Source organism: Helobdella robusta, assembly GCF_000326865.2.
Source record: "Helobdella robusta unplaced genomic scaffold HELROscaffold_2, whole genome shotgun sequence".
In the NCBI taxonomy this organism is placed as follows: domain Eukaryota; kingdom Metazoa; phylum Annelida; class Clitellata; order Rhynchobdellida; family Glossiphoniidae; genus Helobdella; species Helobdella robusta.
In genome coordinates this window covers 9373466-9396537 of record NW_008704083.1, presented here as the reverse complement: position 1 = coordinate 9396537, position 23072 = coordinate 9373466, and the positions used below count along the sequence as shown (strand labels likewise).

Below are 23072 nucleotides of genomic sequence, written 5' to 3'. Positions count from 1 at the left end.
TATATATGATTTTATTTTATATAATTGGTTCTTAATGTGCTCTAATTAATGCTTTGATGCTAATCTCATTCTGTATTGTGAAAAAGGCATATTACCAAAACCAAAATAAAGTGAAATATTAATTCTATTCTTTAATTTCCAGGGTCTAATCAAAAAATATTTAAAATAAACTAAAAGTAAACACGTAAATATTTTCTAATTTTCATTAAATTCATTAAATTTAAAGTTTGATTGTAACGCAAGGAGTGATTTTTGCGATGTTTGTTTTTCCAAAATTTAAATGCACCACTGATGCAAAATTTTAAAAATATAACCAATGAAATAAAATTAAATGAAAATTACGATCCCTATTCCTAACCAACACGAAATTGAATTAGTAGTGGAACGATTGGTTCTTCTGTTCTCAGTTGCAAATGTACGAAAGTAACGTCAGCAACAAGATGGCCGAATGTTTCAACGTACAACAGCAAATCCAACTTAGGTATCTATGTCCAGATGATTTGTTGGAAGTCAAGCAGTTGTGTGCAGATTGGTTTCCAATACAGTGTGTATTTTATTATATATATTTAATTATTAAATTAATATTAAATTTTAATATTTTATTATTCATTTATGACGTTTTATTATAATTTTTACTCTATTTTGAAATTTGTAAGTATAAATATTAAAATAATTCTTATAAAACATACTTATCATAATTAGAAATTTGACAAATGTTTCTTTAGTAGTTAGCCAAAGTCAAAGTGTTATAATTATATTATTTCACTACTCACGAAACATGACTACAATATTTCTTTGTATAATATTAAAACTATAATTTAATCGTATCTGATAGTAATTATCGTTGTTTAAATAATAGTAAGAGGTTGACAGGTTAGTTGATTATTTAACTGGATTTTATTTATAGATATCCAGAAAGCTGGTACACAGACATACTAACTAATCCTAGATTCTATTCGCTGGCAGCTACAATTAATTTAAAGATCATAGGAATGATTGTTTCAGAAGTTAAGCCAAAGATCAGATGCAATAGAGAAGTAAAAAAATATTAGCACTAAATTTTAAATTATTAATCTCTTAAATAACAAATTTTATTTGTTATTTTGTTTTAAAGGATTCTGATATTTTGGCAGCATACTACCCAAGCAACACTTTAGTGGCATATATATTGAGTCTTGGGGTAGTCAAACAATATCGCAGACTTGGCATAGGTTGGGCATTTGTAACATAAAATGTCTTGTTAAGTTCTAACTCATCAGTGTTTAGTATATCACATTATGTGATAAAAACAAGCCAAAAGGCACAGCACATACAAACACAACATCACAATTGCACTCACTAACTGAAACATGTTATGTTAACAAACCAAACACACAAAAACAGCTTCCCTCTTGTTAGACAACCTTCTCTCATATTTGACCTCTGAGGATTTGAATGACTGTAAAGTTGTCTACCTGCACGTTTTGACGACAAACTCCATTGCAATACGATTTTATGAAAAAAGAAATTTCACCATCCATGCATCTCTTCCATATTATTACTCAATCAAAGGAAAATTGTACGATGGTTATTCATATGTTCTATACATCAATGATGGAAAGCCACCTTCCACCTTGTTATATCCTTTTTTTTATTGGATTCCTTTTACTTAACTCCTTTCGTCAGAGTTTTGGAGTTAGTGCAAAATTCGTAAAATATCTTGTAATAATTCCTTCACTAGCACGTTTTTAATACAATAAGCTTGTCTAAAACAGTAATTCATTACATATAAATTACTAGAAATTGAATGATTCATTGTGGTAAAAAATTCTCCTTAACTGAAATGCTCAATACTGATTGCTGCAAGTATCTAGGTGGGTATATATCAAGACTGAAGCCTTGTGCCTTCTCCCTGCACTTTCTGCACTCCATACGAAGTGTCTGGAGGTATGCCGTTAATCAAATTCTCACACTCTCATTCAGAGTGCACTAGTACTTCATTTGAACCGCCATTTAGTGCATCTGCACTGTGTATGTGTGAATAAACGAATAGATAAACCTATTGTAAATAACCCATCATGTATGGGTATGAAACGTACAGCTTGGTGGAAGAGCTTGATTCCTGTTTAATTTATAACTGATTTCAAACAGGAATGTGTAGTACATATAAAGTATATATAAAAATTGACAGTATGTGGGATTCAACAACAGTAGCAATTGTGTATATATATTTATTATTATTAATTTTGGGATTAAACTATTGTTACCTATTTCTGCACGGCACATATTTCTAGTGCGATTTAATATTATTATATTTACAATTTACGAAATTTATGGTTTTAATTTTAAAATTATGATCACAATTTTCCAACACGTTGTCATGACATCAATTCATTTATAATTTGTACATAAATTAAACATTAATTTTTTTTTATAAACAACGTTTATATGAATGATAATAATATATAATGTTAATTATAGCGTTTAATGTGAATTATAGCTTTAATATGGATTTTAATAAGAAATCTACTGCACCCATCTTGGATCTGTTTTCTTGTGGCCACTGCTCGCTCACGTCAAGACTTTTTTCAGATAATTATGATTTAATAATAATAATAATTATTATATTATCTTTTATAAATAATTTTTTCCATTAGTTTTTCGAATTGATTTTATCTGAAAAATTTAAATATTTTTTCACCCACGTTGGTTTCGTTTGGTTAAACCTATTATATCTCTTCAAGAAATATAGCCTAAAGTTATATTTGGTACTGATGTAGATAATAAAAAAAATATTTATTTAACTGCCTGCTTGCGTCATTTGATAACGAGTGATAATTAAAAAGATGATAATGACAAGATAATGATTGATATTATGTGATATCTTATTCTTTAGCGCCTACAAGAAACGACGCACATCAATCAAGATGGAAGGTACAGATAAATAGATACCGTCTGGTGGAAACTTTTGATATACTCAAACGTGTGGCCTAAGATCCACCGTTAATGTCTTGCCTAGCAGGGCAGACAGAGATCCAATGCTAAAATATGGCCGGAGTGAATATTTCTTTGGGTGGCCCCTATTCTATCCACTAGCGTATGGTTTATGATTATGAATTAACTGTAAGAAAATATTGAAAAAAGTTGTTTGTCGATATGTGGAGGGAATGTTTGGATTTGTAACATCGTAGTATCCCAAGAACTGGACTGTAACGAAAATTGAACTTTCAACATCTCTTAACACTTCTTAAATGAATATGAAGTAAAAAGACCATTTCGCCTGTTAGTTTATCTAAAGTTGATGTGTGTATTATATATATATACATACATATATATATATATATATTTATATATAGAGAGAGAGAGAGAGAAAGATAATGATGACGTTTTTTATGATTAATATATATCCGGATGAACAACAGCAAATAAGGTACGTAACGGACAACGAAAAGTAGACATAATGTAAAGTAATGAAAATGTGAGCACAGTTTGAGTTTAGCACATAGAGTTGTTTTTATTTAAAAACTGAAAATAATTATAAATGAAAATAATTATAACCATATTATTGTTATAATTATTTTAATTATAATTAACCAATTATAATTAACGTAACTATTGCGGTTGCTGTTTTAGTGTATGATCCATATATATCCAGAGTATGATCAGATCAAAATGAAACCAAATAAGTGTTTAGTGGCATACTTTTCTAAAGTGTGATAACAAAAATAGATTACACATATAAAATTATAAATAAATTAATCAATTAATAAATGAATATTTATTTTTGTGTGTGTGTATGTATATGTGTGTATGTATATATCAGTATGTATATATTTGTGCGAATGTTGCGTGTGTGTATTTGCGTGTGTGTGAGGGTCCAAAAGCGTAAAATTATTCCAAGACTTTATTCAAAATTAGTAAATAAGTCCGTAATTATTGTTATATTATAAACAAATAATTATTATTATATATATATATTTATATACATAATATATATCCATGTATACATGAAGATGCAAATGTATGTGATTGTGTTGGTGTGTAGTATGACAATCTGAAACCAACCAGTAAAACCAAAATTATGGGTTAATAGAATGAAATGACTGAAGAAAATACGGATATAGTGATGAATCAGTCATTTGTTGGATTTTATTGATTGAGGGATTAGTTTCGTTTCATCAATTATCATTTCAATGAGCCAATCAATCAGTTTAGATTTTATTCATTCAATTAATCAATCAGCCATAGAAGCATTTAAACTAGCTGATTGAAATTTAATAAATAAATCAACCGACCAATTAAATTGTGAATAAACTGACAATTTGATAAAATGGTCAATATATAAACAATTAGGTTGATGAAATGAAATTTTGACTCGTCAATCGATGAATATTTCAATCATGTGATCAATCATTCAACCATTCATTTAAACATTCATTCAATCATTCATCCATTCAATCAATCAACCGACAGACAGACGGTTACGATATATTTCTTCTGATATATGATTTGAAAACATAATAATGCAAATTTATTTGTACATCCTTGACCAGTTAATTGTTTCACTATTCATCATCATCACCAACTATCATCATCACCATCAATCATCATCATCAGTCTTCTGTAATCATCATTGAAATCATCACCGTCACCACTGATATTATGATAAATAGTGTGTACAGTGAAGCGACAAAAAAAAATTTTTACATAATAATAGTAGCAACATAATTAACATTAAATAATTATACCTTTATTATCATCGTGTTTATTTATCTATGTTGTTGTTGTTATTTTTTTGTTGTGAAGATGATGACGACAACAACGATTAGGATTTTAATCATTTGAGGCTTTAGTGAACAATAAATCCCATAAAAAATGCAAATTAATGAGATGACAACTCGATGTAATTTGTAATAAATACATTCAATCAATCACTCAATCAATCAACCAATCAACTGCATAGTGATAAATCGACCAGGAATCAATCACATGCTCTCACTATCGTTATCATCTTCAAAGCATCATCACCATCCTCCTCAGCGTCATCGCAAGCCTCATCTTCACCATCATCACCACCAACTTCACCATCTTCACACTTGACAATCTAAGCCATCATCAGCCAGAAGAGAAACAACAGAGCGATGATTAGGAAAACTCTGTTTAAGAATCTTTCATCAGGGTGGGGGGCATTTATCCCTGAAAGGAAGAAAAAAATATATCGCAGGGTCAAAAAAATTGAAAAATATCAGTATATTTATGAACGTTTGTGCATTTCAATTTATTTACTTACCATTCTGATTTCTTCCGTCTCCCTGATTGAACGTTGAGGCGAAAAATCCAAATGGAAATGCCCCGATGCCAAACGACATCTGGAATCCGGCACCCTCCCCGAACCCGAAACCTGGAAAACTCTGTTGCATTTAAATATTTATACAAAATATTGAATAATAATTAAAAATTCAAGAGTTGATGATTGTGTAACAATGATGAAGATGATGGTGGTTTCTAATGACGATGATGGTGATTTACAACAGTGATGATGGTAAATTACAATGGTGACTATGGTAAATAAATACGCTAAATTACATTGGTGTTTTCAGGCTCTGATCTCTGTCCTTGAGGTCTTGGTGGTACTTTATCTCTGAATAAAAATAAGTTAACAGTTTAAATATATTTATTTTAAAAGTCCAACTAATCAATCAACCAACCGACTAAACAAACAACTAACCAACCAGCCAGCCAACCAGCCAGTCAGCCAACCAACCTGGGGTCTTGATGGTTTGTATTACCCCTACCATAGAGAGGGATAACCTTGCTCTTACTGATGCCTGCCTTGCATACAGGGCATGTTTTTCTCGAAGGCCTCGTCTCTAACCACTGGTGCAAACAAGGCCAGCTATAAATATGTTTTTCTGTTATATTACTGATTTATTATTATTTTTATAATAATAATAATTATTATTATTCAAAAGCAAACTAAAAATCTAGAATTAATTTTTAGATTTATTTTCAAATTACTGATTTAAAGTACCTAAAAAGCACTAATTAAGATTTAAACATGGACGCTGTAATGTGTGGTAGTTAATTAGCTAAACATTGACTGCAATGGAATGAACTGATGAAAAATTATTGAAATAGTATGAATATGATGCAAATGTTTTTAAAATTACAGTAGTATTGAGTCATACGTATAGTTAGAACATAACGACCCAACATAACAATAAATAGTAAAATTATCATCAAATCAAACTGACCAGAACAGATGTCCACACATACTGACCACAGCATCTCTGGCAGTGTCCAGGCAAATATTGCATTCAAAGGCTCCACTAGTGTTGCTGCTGTTGTTATCTTGGCTGCTGTTGTTGCTGCCTGAAGAAGTTGATGGACCAGCAGACGGTCGTTGTGAGGAGGATGAAGACGATGAGGAGGAGGTGGTGGGGTCCTCATTCGGGTATGATGATGTAGTTGGCATCGGGTTGTTGTTAAGATTCGATCTCGTGGATGAACTCATCTTTCACCATAAAAATTATATTAACATAATAATTCTAATTCGTAATTGTAAGTTAATTTTAAATTTAAAAAAGTAACTAAATGTAAAATTTAATTAAATTTATCAAAATTAGATTAGTGAGTTCTTAAAAAAAATAAAATAAAATTATTATTAAAGTAAATTCTTACTTCATTACTTCTACTTATATAACTTAGTGGTTGTTTTCACAAATAAAAAAAAATAAATTATTATTATTAAAGTAAGTAAATTAGTAAATTATTACTTCAGTACTTCTACTTTTATAACTTTTAGTTTTAGTGGTTGTTTTTCACAAATCACTTGCCAGCCACTTCTACAAACTAATAATAAAACAATTTATTTAATAATGTAATTAAGAATTGTTAACGTGTATTTTATTTACGTTTTATTCATCTTATTTTGAAAGATTTCGCAATTTAACTTTTATTTAGTAAACAATCACCTCAAAATAAATAAACAGGCCGATGGTACGTCACAATTGGCGTTGTTACTTTGGACCAAAACAAGTCTATATTATTTATTTTATTATAACTAACTTTACTAAAAGTACCATCAAAATATGATATTTTATAATATATCATTGTACATATTATAAAATATATATACTTTGAAATAAAAAATATATATTTTTTATTACTTTTATCAGTAACAACATGTATAAAATTGATTTCTATATATCGATTAAGCCTTACATGTATATTGACAGTAGATGGAAACTACATATTCTAAATATACTACTTTTTATTTTATATATATGACGACAAGACCCAAGCCTTTACTTATAATACCAAGACCATGTCATTAATTTTTAATTTATTATGGTAGTTTACTTTTCATTTACTTGCTAACTTCCACTACTGCCTTCTTGTCGGGCGCGGAGTGTGAAAAAGGTTTTTGCGAATATAAAAGGGACCAGTTAGTCGGTTGGGTCTGCGTTTGTGGTTTGATTGCGTTTAGTAGTGGACAGCATGACTTTCCATCTCGAAACAAGTTTATGTTATAGAAAAACTTTCTCATCATGTTTTTATTTAATATTTTCTTTCAAGTTCTTAACTATGCAACGTGTGAGCCATTGCATTGTCTGCTGCGTAAACTAAACTAAACTATGATGAAGTTGTAAATAAACTTGATTGCTGTTCGTTATTGCTAAAAAAGCTGGTAAAAACTTGCGGGACAAGTTGATTAAATCGTTCAACTTTTTTATTTATTGGTTTTATTGCCCGGCCTCATTCTTCTCAAAAGTCAAATCTCAATAGTTTGGTTTAGTCTTTAGTTTAGTTAAGTAGAGTAATATATCTAACTAACTAACTAAACTTCAGCTAAGCTTAGTCCCTAACTAAGCTAACTAACAGTGTTGTTAGTTAGCTTTTAGCATGAGATCAGATAGATAGCAACCTGATCTGATGATAACTGTTAGTGTTGTTAACTGTTGTTTATGATCACTTATTATGTTTGTTAATCCCTCATCATACATTTTTGATTTTATCAATAATTTCTCTGTTAATTATTTTTCGTTGTCTTTTTTTTTATCATTGCCTTGCATGCTGTAACTTTTTCTGTAACAAAAATCTACTTACTGACTAGCAGATATAATTGAATTAACTTAGTATGAAATTATGACTGTAATCACATGATTTTGAAAAATCAAGCCAGGTCTTGTATTTGTGCTTTTCGTGAATGTTATAAAAATTTTAATTAAATATAACAGCTTTGCTCTTAGGACTGAACCTGTCTTATATGATTACAACATACACTTGGAATTTGTCTTGCTGCACATCAGATCTGATTAATTGTTAGTGATTTCTAGACACTTGCAACTCTTGTGTTGATGTTGAATTATTATTATCCAAATTAGAACATTGAATCCAAACAAAAAAATATTTTCTCACAAAAACACCAACAGATGCCGGCTAAATTATTTGTGGGTCGATTAGCTGATGGCACCAGGAGGGATGATCTGAGAAGTTTATTTGAAAAATATGGAAAAGTCACTGAGTGCGATGTTATCTCAAATTTTGCCTTTGTTGTCAGTTATTTTTCATTTTATTTACTAAAAACAATTTAGGCAATTGTTATTTTAACAATACAAACTAATGGTTGAGTTAATTTAGTTCTATTGTTAACTTTATTGGCAAATATTTACTAATAAAACAGCTCTACTGCTATCATACACATACAAGTGTTTTATTATTACATTATGCTACACTGATCCAGCTTGTGAGAGAGAAACATTTGAGTCATATACTAATCTGAGTGAGTTTGTTTCAAATACAAACTTCAGTCTTGCCTGGCTTTTCAAAATTTGAAGTTAAGCACACATATAACTAGATCCTCTGTTGATGCCACTTTGTGTATACACACATAATATATACACACCTTATGTCACATTATGCATACACACAACAGCTAAATTAGCTGATTTGGGATTTTCCATATTTTTGAGTCTTGTGAAGTGAGCATGTGGAACTATGTAGGTTAAGATTTTCATTCACATCACTCCCATTTTATTACTTATGTTAATATTAAAGTATTAAATTTTATTAATCTTATGTTATATTTAATCTAATTTTTAACGGGCTATTATGAATTATATAATTTGTAAGAATATATATATAATTATTTTCAATAATTGACTCTATTGAATTTTTTTTTTATGATATAAAAAAATTGTACAACTGAACTCCTTCCCCAGCACATGGACTCAACAGATGAGGCTGATAGTGCCATAAAAGCATTGGATGGCTACAATCTAAAGGGCTCCAACATACACGTACAGGTTATGATGATGATGACGACGACGATGATGATGATTTTCATTTTTATGAGTATTATTATTGTTGTTGTTGTTGCTGTTGTTGTTTTTATTCAATCAAATATTTTATTTAATATTCTACAGTTATCTAGAAATAGACCGCAAGGTAGAAGAATGAATTTTAATTCGAGGTTGTGAGTGTGTATTGTGAACATATACATTTGTATGTTTGTGTATTTGTTTGTTTGTGTGTTTGTATAATGTGTATTTTTATGTGTATGTGATGTGCATATGTTTGTACATAACTTGCAAATGTAGAATTTTTAAATGTAAAATTCTTAAAACATTGTTTTATTAAACAAATTGAAGAAATTATCAAAGTAAGAGATATTTTAAAAAAGTAGTGTATAATTCATTACACTAATCAACTAACTAATTTTGTCTTTAATTAATATTCATTTAGGTCATTTGGAAGCCAAGGAAGAAGTCACCAATCTGAACCATATCCCACTTCACTTTCCTACCAGTCGACGTCTGATTATCTGGCAACATCTCATCTCGGCCAGTCTAATGGTCAACAAAGAGAGGAATATGCCACAGAGCAGGTTCAGTGTGGATGGTGGTGTTGCTATGTTGTTGTTGTTGGTGCTGTTGTTGGTGGTGATGTTTGTTTGCTTGTGTTCTTGTATACATTGCACAGTCTCACAGCAATAGAACAACGTAAATAGTAATTTTGGTAATATTTTTTTGGTGATATATTAACGTGTCATTGTATTAATGAGGATAAAATAATATTATCTCTAATTAAATATAAATATTAGTAATATTTTTACTTTATAAAAACAGGTTAAAGATCTGTTAGAACTTTATTTTCGAGATCCGATGGCCTTTGATGAGTATGCCAAAACTTATTACTACGGAGAGAGGATGGAGAGGTTGACTCACGCTCATGCTTCTACTATGGCTGCCAGCAAAGTTGTTCTTCCTAATGCTAGGTTGGTTGATTGGTTGGTTTATTGGCTGGTTAGTGGATTGGTTGGTTGGCTGGTTAGTTGGTTGTTTAGCTAATGAAAAAAGTTGGTTTAATGGCTTGTGAATAAATTGAGTGGATGGTTGTTTGAATGAATGGGGTAGTTTGGTAAATTATTTTTTTTTTAATAATTTATGTCATATTTCATTTCCAGCTATTTTCCACCGCCGAGAAGGTACTGAAAAAGTTACGGACATCATTCATTCACTCCATTGTGTTTTTAATTACTTTATTCATCTGTTCATTCGTTTCGTTCGTTTATTCATTTTTTTATTCGTTTCTTAATTTTTTCTCTTCATTTATTCATTTGAAAATATTGCTTTTGTGTATAATATTGATGTCTTGTACAAATGTTCTTTTTTTTAGTATAATAATTTTTACATTTTGTTTTTTTACAGTGATATTGTTGATTAACAGTAGCATTCATTACAATTGTGTATGTCTGTTTGTGTCTGTGTGTATAGTCAGTGAGTGGGAGTGTGCTGGTTTCATTCATGTGAAGTGTGTGTGTGTGTGTGTGTGTGTGCGTGTGGATAATATCTTATTAGCAATATTTTTGTAACATTTTCACGTGTCACATCTTCTTAGTAAGTTCTCTTTTAACCATCATATTGTCTGCTGCACAAGAAAAACAATAACGCATTTTCACTTTTTCCACTTGTATATAGTTTCAGAGGTGTTTAAAAATGGCTTGAAAAAATCTTGGTAAACATGTATTACATATATACGTGTGTGTACGTACGTACGTAAGTACATATGATTTGGCTTTCTAACTGGGTGCTGTATGTTCATATTTTTATATAATTAATAAGATAAACTAAGTCTAAAAGACTATTATGTTAGTTATACTGCTTAATTGATGTTTGTGATTTGTACGGAAAACGTATAGAGTTGTTGTTACCGTTATAATAATGATAATATTGTTTGATGTCATTGTTGTTGACAGCAACATTCACCGAAGTTGTTATTTTGTTTGAAGTTAGTCGAGAATCTAATAGTGAAAAATTGTTTTTTTTTTATTTCATCTTTCTTCATATGTTAAATTTATCTAATGTTAAAAAGAAATGTTTCGAAGAGACAAATAAAGTTTACCTGAATGTTTGTGAATAGAATTACAACTAACCACTGATGTAAGATATACTATTATTATTGACTGCATTGAACAAATCAATGGCAAATATAAATGAATAAATTTTCTAGAAACGCTTGCAAGTCACAAATAACGGAGGAATCATTCACATGGGTAAATGTGTATGTACATTCATGTTCGTGTTTATAATAACGTCGATGCTCACTAACTCACTACGCAGGAACTGTCGTGAGTTTTTATCAATTAATTAGTCTATTCAAAGAAATTATTGCTATATTATGCGCGGTTTAAATGTATGCAGCAAACCACCGAATGTCGCTCTCTACACGCCGATGCTTACTCAGGAATCTTGTCACGATAACCACGGGTTGAGTAATTATGATCTCATCTACAGAAATATACACAGGTTGGAAAAAATATTGCTTTTAAGGTTATCGTTTGATTAATGTACAATGCATACAGTTTATTTCTTTGGCAACTAATTGCTGCAAATGAGTATCAATAACCTTGTTTGAAGGAAAAAAGCAAATAAACAATTACGATTGCTTTCTATGACCGCACATTCCGCAGAACTTGGCGGGCAAGAAGTTCTGTTCTTGGCAATTCAAACAGCGAAATATTTTGCAATTGAGGCATTCATCTTTTCTAGTCGACAGGATTCCTCTGCATTTTTTGCACTTCCAACTTTCTGGCTTCGCAGCCAAGCACGAGGGACATTCGTAGTCGCCACTGTTGTTAATTCCTTTGCACAGGTCGCAAGCCCAGCCGCTGTCGATGATGACCACCACGTTCCGCTCTTCATTCTGCTGTACATTTTTAATCGGGTTCACGCGTGATACTGGTTTCGATTGGATTGGAATTTGACTTCTTGGCCGGTCTTGATTGCTTTTGAATGGGATTGGTGGAGCCGGCCGGCTGTTTTTTACGTTTGATTTCATATCTATGTATCTTTTTTCTTCACCAGAACACCCATCTGGCGACATATTTATTGGCGTTTGAATAAGTTTGTGCAAATTGTTGTGACTTGAATGTTTTTGAGTGATGTCGTTCTTATTAGTTTTTTCATTAGATTCGTCCAAATGTAAGTTTTTATTATTGAAAAAGTTTTTTATATGATTTGGAGGTTTGACTGGATGGTTGCCTTCTTTTTTTTGAGGTATCGGTAATGCTGGTTTTAAATTACGCTTGAAATCCATTAAATCATTCCCAGGTACAAGACAGTTTTTGCTTTCAAAAACATTTTGGTCAATTTTTATCGGTGATTTTGGTGAAATTGGTTTGTTGTTAAATCGGTTCAAGCATTTATCGTCAGGTAAATGCTTTGTATTAAGTTTGGGAGGCTGACTTGGCAGAAAACTAGGTGAAGAGGTTGACCTTACATTTTGTGTTTTATTACAATTTTGTTCGTTTTTGTTAGAATTATTTTGAACGTTCACATTATTATTGGAAGAATTATTTAGTAAATTTACTTTGAAGTCCCTTTCATTGGGATATATGGAATCATCAACTTCGTTTGATTTACTGGTCTGTAAAAGTTGCCAGCTGGATTTGACGTATCCATCGCTATCCTCGTTTTCATCGATAGTTTCTGATATGTTAAACACCGACCGAACTAATCTAGAATTCTTATTTCGCAACTGAAATTTTTCACTCTGCTCTATATTGGTTATCGTCGAATCGGAAAACCTTGGCTCCGTCTTGTTGAAGTTCGAAAAGTCGTTCTTAGATTTAGTTGCGTTCCTGACTGTCTTGGGTAACTGTTTTGGACTGGGAGATGCAGGGTCTGGCGGGCTAGGAAGAGGTCGGTTCAGTATTTTGTTGGGAATTTTTTTGGTGGTGATGAGGTCTTTCAAATTTAATTTGCTCATTGTCCACGTAACGGAAGTTTGTTCGATTCGATTCCGTTTTAGAAAAACTATTTAATGATTTCCACAAGTTTTTAAATTAGGTAATCCAATATTCTCTGCGTTTGACAGAGATTGATTTACAGAATTAAAAATTAAAAAAATAAAATTTTTTATAATTATTCAAAACGATATTTTGTTAAGTTTAATTAACTGTAACCTGCTTATTATATAACCAATTCAAAACATCCTAATTCAATTTCAAAGTTTAAAACATAAAATTCAGTTAAACAAATTAATTAATTAATTAGTTAGTTAGTTAAATATTAGATAAATTTTTTTGAAAGTAGCCGTCCATTCCTTCGCATAGCATAACCACAAATTAATATGATCTCACTCCATTTTACACATCATCACAATTTTGTGCGTAAAGTTGACAAATTTACCGATTCCCAGCGTTCTAAATATAAATTTAGCGCGCAGAAGCTTAAACATTCATTAGCATAGTCTTACAATACTTTGTTACAATGTAATCTTACAGTGAAATATTGTAAAGCTTATAAGAAGCATTGTTGAACGCGCTAGGGTAGCTTTATAGGCAAATACACAACGAGCACAACTCATGTAAGTACTAATAACAAATATAATGATGGCAAATAACAATAGCATCAATAACAGTAAATAACTAATTTGATGCTGATATTTTTTTTATTTCATACATAACATTATTAATAATATAATGAATATAAATTAAATAATTTACATGAAATTTTTACGAAATAAGAAAGACAGGTAATTAGCTATTTATTTGGCTTGCTAAATTCTTATCAAGATTAATTATTCAATCAATTAATTAATTACATTTTATAAATAAAAAAAATGAAAAAATTTCTTCCGTTACTACTCTAGCATTTTACTATTACATGGTGTTTCTCTATTGTTTGTATGAATATTACTTTAATTACTGTTAAAAATTGTAACCGCTCTATCACTATCGATTCTATGTGTGTACATTCGCCACTCTTTATTTTTGTTGAACTTTCTAATTTCAAAGGTCCTCGCTAAGTAGAATTCACACTAGCGAACATACGCCACTTATACAAACAGTCCTGAAAAACGCGCACATGCATAATAAATATAAGAATGGCATCAATTTGTTACATCTTGAATTACTTCCTTCAAATTGAAGCCCTGTTGTGATAGCTCTCTTGAGAAAGAGATATGGGTGAAGAGAGAGAGAGAGAGAGAGAGAGAGAGAGAGAGAGAGAGAGAGATGAAAAACAAGAAAAAACCAGCAAGTAATTGATTTAAATTCATGCAGTATATTCAAATGTATTAGCATATGAGTAAACGAAGTGTTTGGAAATTTTAAAAAGTTACAAAGAGAACTAAAACTGGAGAAAGATAGACATAAAGAGAGAAAGTGAAAGAGACAAAGTGAGAGAGAAAAATTAGAAAAAAAGAAAGAAGAAGGAAGATGAAAAAAGAGGGAGATCGTTTAACATCGCTTATCGAGGTGAAAGTTGATTGGATAGTTAGCGCTCTGGGACTTGTACGAGTACGTCCGTCCATTATTTTCTATATGTCTGTCTGTCTGTCTATTTGTCTGTCTGTACGTTTGTCTGTCTGTCTTCTGTACGTGTGTATGTATTTTTATTTTTTTATTCGTCTGTTTATCTTTTTCTTTGTCTATCTGTTTGCGTGTTTGTACGACTGCCTGCACTTTTTAGTGTGTGTTGCACTGTTGTGTTGTATGTTTAGAATAAAAACTGATAATAAATAAATCCAGAACACGGCAAAGCTTTATGAAGATGTATGCATACCTATACAAATGAGTAACGTTGTTGCCAAACTTTATCAGAAACTGAAGCAAACTACTTAGCAGTAATAACAAATAACAATATCAATAAATCAATAAAATCATACAAATATCTCAAAATCTAAATATCCATAGCGCTTTCTATACGGGTGGAATATAAAAATGGACCGTTCCATTTCAAAATCTCAAGGGAGGAACAACTTGCTAGTAAAATTGAAAAGCGCATTTTATCAATAACAGCGTCAACATCGTAAATTACAATAATATTGCCGACAACAAAAGTAACCTAAATAGGGGAAGTTTAATAAATCGCAATATGACACTTGGAAAAAACTTTAAAACTTTTGAGAAAAAAAGACATCAAAAGATGAAAAATAATTACATTGACGAAATCTTAAATCACTAACACCATCAACAAGAAGTTTAGCAACATCATCCAAAAAATCGTCAACTAAAACATCAAGAATGATGAATTCGGATAACAACAGTTTAATTCTATTTTCAACATATTGAACAATGACCAGAAAATTCTAGTATGGAAAATTGAAAAGACAAACTTTAAATTGATTAATGCCAACAATTCGGCAGAATTCATACAATACAGTATAAAATAAAATATGGTCTCCTTCCAACACACACGCACGCACACACATCACACACAGCACACACATCACACACACACACACATATATATATATATACACGATCACGTGATGCATATGACGTCAGCAAAGTGTGTCGGGGTGTAAATTTTTTAATGAGAATATTGCTGTTTATAACGCTGCTATAACGTTGGCATTGTTTGTTTGTTTTTGTTTGTAGATGTGTGTGTTTGTATGTTTGTATATATGTATGTATGTGTGTGTGTGTCTGTGTAAGTGTGTGTGTGTGTTTCTGATTTGATTTCGTGTATGTATTTATGTATACATGACAGAATGCATGTATATTTGGTCATGTTGAATGCTGGTTTAAATGGCTACAAAAAATTTAACTGTATGTGCATTTAATTAAAAATAACCAGAGCAAAAACAATAGCATGATATCAAAAATGACACCCTCAACAGCATAAACGAAAATAACATCAACAACGATCTCAAAAACAACAACAACAACAACAAATAACATCATCACACACACACACACAGCAACACCACCAGCAACAACAACAGCTGCAGCAGCCTTTCATCGTCTTGTTGCAGACAGGTTCATAAAGGTTAATGTGGCTGTATGGAGTTATGACACCTTACTTCTCTCTCTCTTACTTATATTCTTCATTCTTTTTATATTTCATTCTCTCTCTCTCTATTTCTATCTCTCCTCTCTCTTCCTCTTCTTTCTTGTTCTTTTTTTCTTTATTCTCTATTATCAAATACTCAATCTTTCAATGTGAATGCACGTGTGTGTGTGTGTGTGTGTGTTTATGTGTGTGCATGTGTTTTCGTGTTTATGTGTGTGTTGTGAGTGTATGTGTGCGTGCGTGCGTGTGTGTGTGTGTGTGTGTTAACAATTGCAATATAAAGACACAATCGTAAAAGAAATAACAACAGCAACAACCGAAATATCAAAAACCGAAAATAATAAGAATAATAAAATATAAAAATAAATAATAAGCAGCGATAAAATATAAACCAAAGAAAAACGACAAGAAAAAAACAACGAAAAAATAAATAAACAAGATGACGCCGGTGTCACGAATGCGTCAGTCATGTAAAGAAAACGTCATTGAAGAGGCGTCAAACAATTGTATATAGTCTATACATATATAAATGTATGTATGTATGTGTGTGTGTGTATGTGTGTGTGTGTATGTGTGTATGTATGTATGTATGTATGTATGTATGTATGTATGTATGTATGTATGTATGTATGTATGTATGTATGTATGTATGTATGTATGTATGTATGTATATATATGTATGTGTGTGTGTGTATGTATGTACGTATGTATGGTTGTTTGCTTGTTTGTATGTATGTGTGTGTTTTCTTGCTGGGTCATATATAAACTAATCGTAGCATCATTTTGAGACGATCGCCGAAAAGTTAAAAATAAACTTGAAAACGTGAATTTTTGTCCATGCATTTATTTGTATTAATATATTTGTATGCACCTGCATATGTATATTTTTGTGTATTAATTCAATTGTTTGTATATGTTTGTGTATTTTTGAGTTATGTACTATATGTGCGTCCGTACACGAATGGGACTGTTTATACATACATACATTCTTCGCAAAATTTTTATTTGCATCAACATGTTAATTTACATAAGCATTTTGGACATCAGTCTGTTTTGTGTGCGTGTAAAAAGTTAACTTTTTTTTAAATTTCAATTTTAAATGGTAATTATTTGTGTTTACATGAAAAAAAAACATATGCTATGTTGATTTATTGAGTGCTTTGCGTGCAGGTTTGTTTGAGAGATTGATGAAATAAAAAAATAAAGTTAATTCCAAGGTTAACAGAATCATCGCGGTCAACAACAACAATAATAACATCATCAATAAACAACAACAACAATAACAATAACATCATCTCTAGACAACAACAACAACGAAATCGTCACCAACACAGTCCTATAACAACAATGATTAGCAATCGAAACAGTAATAGCAACTTCAACAACAACGTTAACAACGGCAACAACAAAAACATTTTTAAGACTCCAAACAACAGCAACAGCAGCAAGCCAAACAACAAATTGTCGTTACCACAAACATCGTTACAAATAACAACGACGCTGCTATCCCCAATAACAACCGTATCGTCAACAACAACATCAGCAACAATTACAACATTGGACAACAATCACGACAACTTTAACAACAACATTAATAACATCAACGACGACGACAACAACATTGGTGTAAGCAGCATAAACAACAACAACACCACCAACAACAACAACATTAACAACAACATTAACAACAACAACAAATTTTTTGAATGCGCTGGTTGCAAAGAAAAAATTAAAGACAGGTTGGCATGCAGATTTTATTTCTACTTTACATCGTAATAAATAAAATATTTTCCATCCTCATTTCCTGTTCACAGTTTCTATGATATTTAAATATATGTTAAAATAGCTCATGGCGTGTATGAGTGTTCCTTACCAATCCAACAAACAGTTGTGTGGTGACCTGGTTCGAATACCAAGAGAAACTTAACTCTATACCACACTAACACAACGCTTCACTGTACTGAATGTTTGTTAATGGATTAACAAATTACAAAATCTGTTACAATAAAAATTAATTGGTTGGCCTGTTAGAAGTGCCAGATTTTTTGTCGTTGTTGTTGCTCATTGACCTGGTTCGAATACTGTATGCCCAAAACGCAAGGGCCATCAATACCAGCAGACACCTTGCGCTTCTGCTTACCACACGGTTCTTGCGTGTACGGGAATTGTACGTCTTGCTCTGTGGATGTATGCTAGTTTCAACAGGGTGTAAAAGTTTTAATGCATCCAGGCAAGGATCGACATGTTGTCAGTTGCATAAACAATAAGTAAAAAAGTGTGAATATCATCTAAAAAAGGTACATGTTGAAAGCTCTGGATCAGCATTGGCATGAGGACTGTCTGAAATGTTCATGTTGTCAGTGCAGGCTGGCCGAACTTGGCTCCACACTTTTCACTAAAGAAAATCTCATTCTCTGCAGGAGAGATTATTTGAAGTTTCTCTTTGCATTAATTCTGTATTTGTGGTGTAATTGCAAAATTCGATTAGTTCTTCATTTTTTAATTTTTGGATAAACGCGCAACAAATACAAACCAACAAAGAAACAAATACAAACACAAAGAGCCACTCACATTACACCATTACACACAAACAACACACACACATACATACATACGCATAAATACATACATACACACAGACACACACACACACAGACACACACAAACACAAACAGACACACACACAGACACAGAGATACACACACTCAGAAAAACATTAATTTTTCCACACAGATTATTTGGTTCGACTGGTTATTGTTCTGCCTGTCACAAAAACATTCCAGCCTTTGAGATGGTCATGAGAGCCAGACATAACGTCTTCCATCTTGAATGTTTCGCATGTCAACAGTGCAGCCATAGGTAGGTTATTTGGTAGTTTGGTTGGTCGGTCAATTGATTGAACGGTCGTTCGATCATCTTATCTCTGGTTTATTACTTGATGACTGACTTAGTTGAATATTTTATTCGTTTAAAGCAAACTTTTATAATTTTATTTCGCACCATTTTAAATAATTTTAATAAGATTTTTCTTTAAAAAATTGGCAATTTACATCGAAAAAATAAATACAACTTTAGGTTTTGTGTCGGCGATCGCTACTACCTTTGCGGCAACAAGATTTTGTGCGAGTATGATTATGAAGAAAGGATGATTTTTGCAAGGATGACTCTCAGCTATGAATCCTCTACCAGTGGAATTAAAATGGACCCTAACAACAGCATTTCAAACATTAATAACAATAATTTAAACAACATTAACAATGTTAACACTACTGCTGACAACTTTAATAATGTCCTAAATGATAAAACATATTGCTCTAACAGTCGTCCTGCTGAATTCAATAATTTGGATGTTTTAACGAGAGATAATTACATTTACTAAATACTATTATAACGAAACAACTCTTTATTGATCATTCAACTTTAATATTTTAAACTATTTCGTTTAAATCATCTTTTTAATCTTGCAGAATATGCAATGTTGTGTTATTAAAATTTATTGTGCGCTTAAAAATTTTCCAGTATCACATATAAAGATTTTTTTGTTCAGCATGGCGGATTGTTGACTGCGTTTGAAAAAATGAGACCGAACACTAAATAAAAGAAATAAATTAAAATAAAAAAAAATTTCAAAAACCGATAAAAAATTCGATTCCTTACTGCTTATTAAAAACATTTTTAGGTCTGAAATAATTATAATAAGAAGAAATTTGACTGTTTTCAGTGTAACAGTCACCCACCGAAAATAAATTTATTGAAAATTTAATAATTTAATTTATGCAATATTTAATTTAACTAAAATAATCAACAAAGCAATCATAAAATAAAATATACTGCAAACACACTTTTTGTTAAAAAATGTAGGTGTTTCATTTGTTAGAAATGTTTCTTGGTGAATTTCATCTTTTCATCTTTGTACGTCCTACCTCGGGAAACCGGGTCTCTGGACGCAAAACGAAGATTGATTGATTGATCTATTATTTAATTTTTAATTATATTAAAATAAAAGTTAAAAAAATGTTTCAGGAGTGAAGAATCAGCTGAGGATGAAAGAAAAGACAACTTGTATATTGCTAACAGGTCCGTTTAATAATTAATTGGTGTTACTTTTTTAAGTTTTTTGTTTTCCTAATAAAATTATTTTGAATGGTGGGTGACAACAATATAACATTAACTAACATTGTGATGACTTTTGATTTGAACATTAAAAGTTTTGAAGCCACCGAGTTATTCTTGTTTAGCTCATAAACCTGCCAACGTTATTATCATAAATATAAATCTCATATAAATTTCATAAAATGAATTATTTAAGCATTAATATTAATCATACACGATTCATGATTAAATAAACTTGTCATAGAGTCCCATCCACCACAGCAAGGTACATGAAAGTGAATCAACAGACCTATTTAATAGGCAATGTTTATTCTGTAGGCCGAAAAATTGGTGCTGGAAACTTTGGAGAACTTCACTTAGGTTCGTTTAATGCCATCAAAATGTCCTCATCATCATCATTTTCATTTTTGTAATGAACTCTTTAATTTTTATATTCCTCATCAACATTATTTTTATCATTTTTATCTATTTTATCATTATTATTTTCCTTATCAGAATTTTTCTTGTTGTTATCAGCTTCAGAGTTATCATTTAAAAATAAAAATTGATAATTTTTATCATAAATCTTGCCATCATCATCATTTTAATAATTATTACATTTTAAATATTCATTATTGTGTCATTATTATACTCAGCTCATTGTATTTTAACTTTCTACAATTTGAATTTGTCCTTTTTTAGGTCGAAATGTACATACAAATGAATCTGTTGCAATAAAACTGGTAAATTTTATTTTTTAATTTTAATTTTGATTTTTGATCGTTCTTTTTAATCATTTTATTTATTTTTCTTTGCCTCTTGTTTTTAGGAGCAGACTAAAGCTAAAACTCCGCAGCTGGTGTTTGAGTTTAGATATTACAAAATGCTGAATCCACAGGGTATATTGAAATTTTTTGGTTTACATAGATATCAAAATTATTATTGAAATACTTCTTTATGGAATAGGCAAATAGACATTAATGAATGATCAGTTATTATCTAATAACAAAAAGTTTTTCAAATTATTCAGTCAGATTAACAGTTTTCAATAATTTCAGTTACAAATTCTCAACCCTAGTCATTTTCAATTTTGCACGCCAGAAGGAATACCAAATGCCCACTATTATGGTCAGTACAATAAGTACAATGCCCTTGTCCTTGACCTGCTGGGACCCAATATAGAAGAGTTATTTGATATGTGTGGCAGGAAGTTCACTACAAAAACAGTTGCCATGTTCACAATGCAAGCTGTTAGATTTTGCTGGGTTTTTTTTTTCTTATTTCTTCTGTATGTTTCTTCATGTTTAGCTTGGCGTATCATTTAAAATCAATCTAGAAGGGAGATAACAGTTTAAAACCATTGTTGGTCAGTAACAAAATTCGTTTCCCTTTCAGGTTCGTAGGTTGGAGTACGTTCATGGTAAGCAACTGATATATCGAGATATGAAGCCAGAAAATTTTTGCATTGGTCGACAAACATACCAGAGCATAAGAACAGTGTTTCTCGTTGATTTTGGCCTAGCTAAACGCTACATAGACCCTGAAACTAACCTCCATATTCCTTTCAAAGATCACAAAAGTTTAACTGGAACTGCCAGATATATGAGTGTTAATACACATTTGGGATATGGTTAGTAACTATTGTTGATCATTGCTTATGTTTATTCAACCTGATTGAGTTTTTTTAATTCTTACATGATGGTTGATTATGTTAATCTGCAACAATGTGAATCCTTTAAATCAGCACTGTCACCACATTCACAACACCATCTAGAACAAAGTCGAAGGGATGACCTTGAGGCTCTAGGAAATGTAGCCATGTATCTAATGAGGGGCTCCCTACCCTGGCAAGGCCTCAAGGCAGACACTCTTAAGGAGAGATACCAAAAGATTGGCGAGACCAAACAGAAAACTACTATTGAAGAACTCTGCAAGAATCATCCTCGTTTGTATATCAGTGTTTTTTCTGTTGTAGCATACTATTATTAAAAATAAATTTGTATTTTTGGCTCTTGAATTACCGAATTATTGTTTTTTATATTCTATTAGCTGGTTTATAGTCTAAGATATAAATTTAAATTACCTCCAAAAGCTCAAATGTCGACCTACTTCAAGTATGTAAGGTCATTGTCATTTGCAGCCACACCTGATTACTCTTACCTGTACGATCTCATGCACGAAATTTTGAAGGATAAAAAATTGGATCTCGACTGGGAATTTGATTGGCTGGTCAAGAGAGCGGTTTGTTTTGATTGGTCAAAATTTATTTTCCACTTCATTTTCAATTTTTGGTGAATTTTGTCAAGTTTGACGTCAGCACATGGTTGCCAGTTTTCTACTTTTCAATATTTTGTGGCTTGTCGAAATTTGTTTTGTTCAAATGTTTAATCACGTTACCAGCTGAAATATTAAATTATCATTTATTGTTGACAAAATAAAAGCTATAAACAAACATGTTTTAGTTCATCCAATTACTTGATTCATTGCATTACTTAACTGAGAGATTATAAATAAGGTATCTTTAAATGAAACTGTAATGATTTAAACTGAAACCAATTGAAAACTACGTAATGCTTGCAATTAAGAAGCTCAGGCTCTTTTGTTGTGTTGAAGTTTGATTTTGTGTCAGTGTTTCTATTGACACTGATGTTTCTGGCGTCTACAGCAAAGTTTGATATCCAAGATGAATCTTTAGTA

General features: G+C 31.2%; 5 protein-coding genes across 5 annotated transcripts; 3 read left to right on the top strand and 2 right to left on the bottom strand.

The window, feature by feature from the left end:
• Positions 1-440: 440 nt before the first annotated feature.
• Positions 441-1652, top strand: HELRODRAFT_64313 (hypothetical protein; the record flags this gene model as incomplete). Its single annotated transcript, XM_009017798.1, has 4 exons — positions 441-544; positions 908-1037; positions 1115-1211; positions 1384-1652. 4 exons carry the CDS (start codon positions 441-443, stop codon positions 1650-1652), a joined length of 600 nt encoding a protein of 199 aa, XP_009016046.1.
• A 3431-nt stretch (positions 1653-5083) lies between these two features.
• On the bottom strand, positions 5084-6981 carry HELRODRAFT_188445 (hypothetical protein; the record flags this gene model as incomplete). Its single annotated transcript, XM_009017797.1, has 6 exons — positions 6756-6981; positions 6234-6500; positions 5744-5875; positions 5566-5620; positions 5270-5390; positions 5084-5175 (listed from the first exon to the last, which is right to left on the bottom strand). The coding sequence occupies exons 2-6, from the start codon at positions 6491-6493 to the stop codon at positions 5084-5086; spliced, it is 660 nt and encodes a 219-aa protein (XP_009016045.1). The 5' UTR covers positions 6494-6500; positions 6756-6981.
• A 4938-nt stretch (positions 6982-11919) lies between these two features.
• HELRODRAFT_160870 (hypothetical protein) lies at positions 11920-13251 on the bottom strand (the record flags this gene model as incomplete). Its single annotated transcript, XM_009017796.1, has 1 exon — positions 11920-13251. One exon carries the CDS (start codon positions 13249-13251, stop codon positions 11920-11922), a length of 1332 nt encoding a protein of 443 aa, XP_009016044.1.
• A 4706-nt stretch (positions 13252-17957) lies between these two features.
• Positions 17958-19446, top strand: HELRODRAFT_125154 (hypothetical protein; the record flags this gene model as incomplete). Its single annotated transcript, XM_009017795.1, has 4 exons — positions 17958-18022; positions 18581-18718; positions 19017-19142; positions 19359-19446. Coding segments are annotated over 4 exons (417 nt in total), but the record flags the coding sequence as incomplete, so codon positions are not given.
• Positions 19447-20665: 1219 nt separating this feature from the next.
• Positions 20666-22670, top strand: HELRODRAFT_63981 (hypothetical protein; the record flags this gene model as incomplete). Its single annotated transcript, XM_009017794.1, has 7 exons — positions 20666-20756; positions 21078-21118; positions 21205-21274; positions 21477-21625; positions 21771-22005; positions 22150-22320; positions 22468-22670. 7 exons carry the CDS (start codon positions 20666-20668, stop codon positions 22668-22670), a joined length of 960 nt encoding a protein of 319 aa, XP_009016042.1.
• Positions 22671-23072: the final 402 nt, after the last annotated feature.